At 32.5% G+C, this 5,872-nt stretch overlaps 1 protein-coding gene across 1 annotated transcript; it reads right to left on the bottom strand.

Moving 5' to 3' along the window:
* Positions 1 to 4,049: 4,049 nt before the first annotated feature.
* LOC120354677 lies at positions 4,050 to 4,571 on the bottom strand. The gene has a single exon (XM_039442078.1). It carries the CDS (start codon positions 4,569 to 4,571, stop codon positions 4,050 to 4,052), a length of 522 nt encoding a protein of 173 aa, XP_039298012.1.
* Between the last annotated feature and the right edge of the window lie 1,301 nt (positions 4,572 to 5,872).

The following is a 5,872-nucleotide window of genomic DNA, read 5'->3' as shown; positions in this document are numbered from 1 at the left end:
AGAATTCTAGCTGAACTTGGCAAAAACTCACCATGCTTTTTTCTATCTAGACAATTTTTGCCCACTTGTTTTGTATCTACAATTAGATTATCAAAGTTAACTATTGCTATTGACTCTTTTGCTGTCGTCATAATAATAATAATAACAACTAATCATTAACTCTTGCTGCGCGCGCCGCCGCTTGCTGTTTACACATGCGTGTCTACAGTTCAACTATGCTGTTAACATCGCTACATCCGATGTGTATGTGTGTGTGTGTGTGTATGTGAGTGTGTGTGTGTGTGTATAATTTGAAATTGAAATTGAAATTGAAATTGAAATTTATTGCCAAAACAAAATTACAGTATTATAATATATTAAGTTACAAAGTGTTAAACAAATAAGCAAAACTCAAACTTAATTATTAGATCAAAACTTAATTTATCTTTATTTTGGCGACTGCTGGCATAAGTAAGAACTTGAGAGCCAGCAGTGAGTCTACATTATTAGATTTAACAAGTTTAGCGCTTAACTAAAATTTGTAGAATACTTATTCTATTTGGCTTTCTAAATAATTATATATATATATATATATAATATATATATATATATATATATATATATATATATATATATATATATATGATTGAACATCATCAAAAACTTACGAATAACTAAAGAATACTTAAGAGTAACTAAATCTATTGTAGCGTTAATTTAAAAAAGAAATTCCTGTTTATCCACTCTTCCACAGTTTTGTGATATTTACCAGTTGGTTTTTCTATAATGAAATTTGACGGAACTAAGTTGATGAAAAGATTACAGTAATAAAAGAATTGATGCCTACATGTAGTGAGCTTGATCAAATGCATATTGTATCTATTGAAATGATTTACTCGCATATTGTAAGGGGTAGTGCGAGCTGAAAATAGAGAGTGATTCTTGTTTATGTAGAGTATTACGGTTTTCATGAACGTTTGCCTCAATGTTGGTACATCAAGTTCAATAAAAATATCTCGGCTTGGGTACAAATGTGGTCTCCCTAGAGCTGCTCTTATAATATATTTTTGGAGGACAAACAGTTTTCTCAAGTGCGTATCAAAAGCTCCACCCCACACCTCAATGATATATTGGAATAAGGAATGTGCATATGCAAAATAAATTTTTCTTATAATCTCCCTGTTTTTAATTTTATTTATTTTATAGAAAATATAGATGAGATATTTCAATTTTGAGCAGAGGTACTCTAGGTGAATGTTCCATTTGATATGGCGATCTACAAAAATACCAAGATATTTTATAGATTGCACTCTTTCCAAAGGTATATTTTCGTGGGCGACCTCATTCATTATTTGGGTGCCATTGTTATTTTTCTTTGATTTTTTTATAGAAAGTTCAAGATCTATTGATGGTTGACCAATTACGGTGGGTGAGAAAGTTATATATTTAGTTTTCTTTGCATTTAGGGTTAGTATATGATCTTCAAGCCATTGTTGAACTATTTTCAAACCATAATTTGCAACTTTGAACGTTTCTTCCCATGTGTCTCCGCTAAAAATCAAAGTTGTATTGTCGGCGAAAGATAAAATAGTACAATTTTCAAGGTTTAATTTTAACAGGTCGTTTACATAGATGAGAAACAAAATCGGGGATAGTACTGTCCCTTGAGGAGTACCGAACTGAGAGGTGTAACTGATGTCTGTCTGTCCATTTAAAGTGAGATACCGTTTCCTATTCGACAAGTAACTTGAGAATAACTTATTCACAGAACCTCTTACACCCACCCTGTCCAGTTTATAGAGGAGTATGTTGTGAGGAACTGTATCAAAGGCCTTGGATAAGTCCATAAAAATAGCCAGTGTTTTTTTGTTTCTATTAAAGTTATCAAAAATTATATTGTTGAGATGGATTACCGCATCTTTGGTTGAACTATTTGCTTGGAAACCATATTGATTGTTGTCAATGATTTTATGTTTATCTAGGAAACTCATTAATCTGATTTTCAAAATTTTTTCTAGTATTTTAGAAATATTACTCATTAAACTAATCGGTCTGTAACTATCCGGGTTTCCAAGGTCTCCAGTTTTTGGTAATGGTATAATTTTAGCTTCTTTGAATTTTTTAGGGAAATATCCTTCGCTCAAACATTTGTTAAATATATGAACTAAAGGTGAGGTTATAGAGGGTGATATTTTTTGAGGAAAGGTCCTGTAAAGTTATCAACACCTGGTGTAAATTTATTTTTGAGTTGATCTATTAATAACTCTATTTCATAATCGTTTGTGGGAATGAGGAAGATACTTTTTACATTAGGATTTGCTATTGACTTGGGAATCTCTATATTGTCTGTATTATCGGTTATCTTTTTAGCGAACGATTCTCCAACACCAGCGAAATATTTATTAAGAGTAGTAGCATCTAGATTTATTGATTTTGAATTTTTTTTCAAGTCGAGTAGTTCATTAATGTATTTCCAGGTTTTTTTAGAATCGTTTTTGTGTTCCTCGAATTTACAGTTAAAGTAATCAGTTTTGATATTATTTTCAATGAACAAGCATAATCCATCACATTTCGAGTGTTTACTATTAGCATGAAAAACATTGTAACCATCTAAGTTATAATTGAAGCAAGCATCGTCTGTGATCCACGTCTCGGTTAATGCAATCACATTGAAGCGAAACTTTATATTACCTATGTAGTGCACCAATTCCTCAAAGTTTTTATTAATGCTTCTGATGTTGGTGTGTAGAATATTTAATTCCATGCCAACACTCTCAGACTGGTGAGGTAAAAAACTGAAAACATCATTTACTTCGATTGTATCGTGAAACCCTATAAGGTCGTCAATATTCCAATCAGACATAAACGTAAGAAAAGTGAATAAACGTATATTTTGTAAAATAAAATTTCAAAGTGGTTAAGAAATTAAAGTAAAATGAAAAAATATAGAGAAAAAAGTATCGGTTTTCCGATGAAAAGAAAAAAAAATAAAAATCAGAGAGAATCAAGACATGGCCAGCCCACCGGTCCAGACAAAATGAATGTATGTACATCGACTTGAAACCTACCAATTTAGTTCATGCACAGAAACCTGTGATCAATTCCATTTGAATAAAATAAAATAATATTACTGAGATGATAAGGACAAACAGAGAAGTGGAAATCAGCATTAATTTAATTGAATCAATTGTTAGAAAATATTTCCTGAAAGATCAGATTTTTTCAGATTCAGGCCTACATACTTAATATACGGATTGCCATGTGAAAGATTTTTAAAATGATTTTGCTAACCAAAATTGTTTCAAAAATACATTATCTTGATTTTTATCAATGCATATTAATCGGATAATGTTAAACAGGAAATCTATTTTCAATCCAAGTATTATTTTATCAATATTAAAGGCCTTCAATTCTTGAGATTCAGAAAGTAGTAGCAACAGAGGTAATCGTGTCAATAATCCTCATCAACTAGCGTACTAAATATACCTTGTAGATAAGATAGGAGAATTCATCATTTTTCTCATAATGATAAAATATTTTCAAATTATAATGATTTATTATTAGGAGTTATTATTCTCTCTTAACTAGGCTACAGCAAATTGAAAAGCAAAGAATAGTAATTACGTTACTACAAGTAATAGGCCTAGCATATTGGCAAAAAAAACAAAACAAAAAAAAAAAACAATTGAAACCTTTTCCACTTAATTGATACATTATTCTCAATTGATAGAATATAATTAATAATTATCGTATAGAATATAATATAATTATCATAATTGGAAGATAGCGGAATGGAAATTATTCCTAAATTTATTTCAACAATCATAAGCAATAATAAATAGTCTATTTGAGCTCATCAAAATAAACAATAATTTACCTTGAGCAAAGTGATAAGAAAGAGCCATACTTTGCAACTGAAATTCAAATAAAATAATTTATAATGATAATACTCCTCCTTCTCTCTAATTAACTATTTCATTGAACGTTAAAATGTTAACTTAATCTGGACAAACAAATCATGGTTTTATGTGTCATAATTGGTATTTTCTTCATACAGAAATTGATCTATATTATTTCTTACTTACACCGACATTGTCCTTATTTCTATTTGTGAGCTTGTTGAGGTCCTCCTCACACCTGATAATATTAACAGGACCGCCGTCCTCGTACCTGACTTTGATTCGGCCCACTCGGTCGATCCACACATGTCGAAACCCATTCTCCCGCTGTTTCATCTTGGCTCTGCCGAACAGCTTACGTCTCTCCACCGTTATAGATTGGTTTATGTAGATTGGACTATTTCCCTGCATGTTGATATGTTGAGTTGAAAAGTCTCTACATTCTTTCCTCTTTTTGAGCAAGGCATCCTTATCTCCTCGACAGACAAAATGAACAATGATGCCGGGCGTGGTGTTGTCTCTTCTTCTGGGGAGGCGATGACATGCATCGATCGATCTGCGGTCCAGCTTCACATCCAATGCTTTCCCGATCTCCAGTATTCGACTCTGCACATCCTCGTTCTGCAACTCCGGAACACCGTATACTTCAAGGGTATTTCTCCGACCATATTGCTCCCGATCGTCATCTTTCATCTCCAATTCCCTAATTTTTCCGTTCAGAACTGAATTTTCATTTTGTAGTTCCCTAACAGTTCCTCTTAGTTTAGCAATTTCAGCAGCATTTTCATCCAAGGTCTTCCTACAAGCGGCTATATCAGATCCCAACTTTTCCAGCAACTCATCCTTAACCCGTGTTAATATACTATTTAATTGATCGACCGTTAGTGGATTATTGTCGGTACTTGAATTAGTGTTTGTTTTTGCCGGAGCACTGAGCTTGTTTACACCTGAGATAGATTTTACTGGAGTAGAGTCCGAATTGGCACGTTGGCGACGTAAATCACTTGAACATTTTTTACAAGTCCATGACTTTCCTGTGTCTTGAAATAATTCCAGATCATTGTCGGTGAGCTCAACACATACACCATGGAACACAATATTGCAGCTCGAACATTTTATTTTTGATTTTAATGCACGATTCATCTGCTGGTTACACACTCTGCAACTCATTTTTGAATGTCTAGTAGGATATGTTAAACAAATGATCACACTGCAAATTACTCACAACCAAAAAATAAAGTCTCAATATTTAAAATAACTAACCGAGTTGCGGCCATGCACTAAGATTCCCTAAAAGCTTAGAAACATCGTAATTCAGTAATAAACGTGATTCAATGAAAACGAAAGCTGATAAGCCACAACCGATAAACGAACCTTTCGCCTCGAGTGCTGAACTACGACTGAGGACTACAAGCGGTTTATGAATTAATAAAACACGCACATACAATGTTCACAGTTTATTAAAAATACTATTACTACTAGATACATACAAATTCAATGTTTTAGCAGCAGCTAAAATAAGTGTGTTGACAATATCTTACAGTGAAAATACATACAAAGTTGACAGCTGCAGTAAGGTAAGTGGCGGTGATGACAATATCTGAGACAGTGATAATACATACATACAAAGTTGACAGTGTTTTTTGCTAACAGCTAATATTATAAAAAAATTTCATCTACTTGCTAAAGAATGCAAATTATTACAAAGCGTGTGTTTTTCCCTTTCACATAATACAGTATAGCTGTTAGCGGCGTCACCGCTTCACACGCATTAATTAAGATTAGCCTTTGACATACAATAATCCAAAATAAAAATTAATATCTTTTCTTTCTTCTTATCATCATCATCATCATCTTCATCAACATCAACATCAGCTACATTAAAGTCTATTGATTTAATTTGCGAGTAAAGTATGTTTAGTTGCATAGAAAATTGAGCACAGATACAAGTATCTACTACATCAAATACACTGCTTGCATTTTGAATTGCATCT

The sequence above is a fragment of the Nilaparvata lugens genome, chromosome X, assembly GCF_014356525.2.
Source record: "Nilaparvata lugens isolate BPH chromosome X, ASM1435652v1, whole genome shotgun sequence".
NCBI classification, from domain to species: Eukaryota; Metazoa; Arthropoda; class Insecta; order Hemiptera; family Delphacidae; genus Nilaparvata; species Nilaparvata lugens.
The sequence above is the reverse complement of the archived record's forward strand: the minus strand, read 5'-3'. Positions and strand labels throughout refer to the sequence as shown.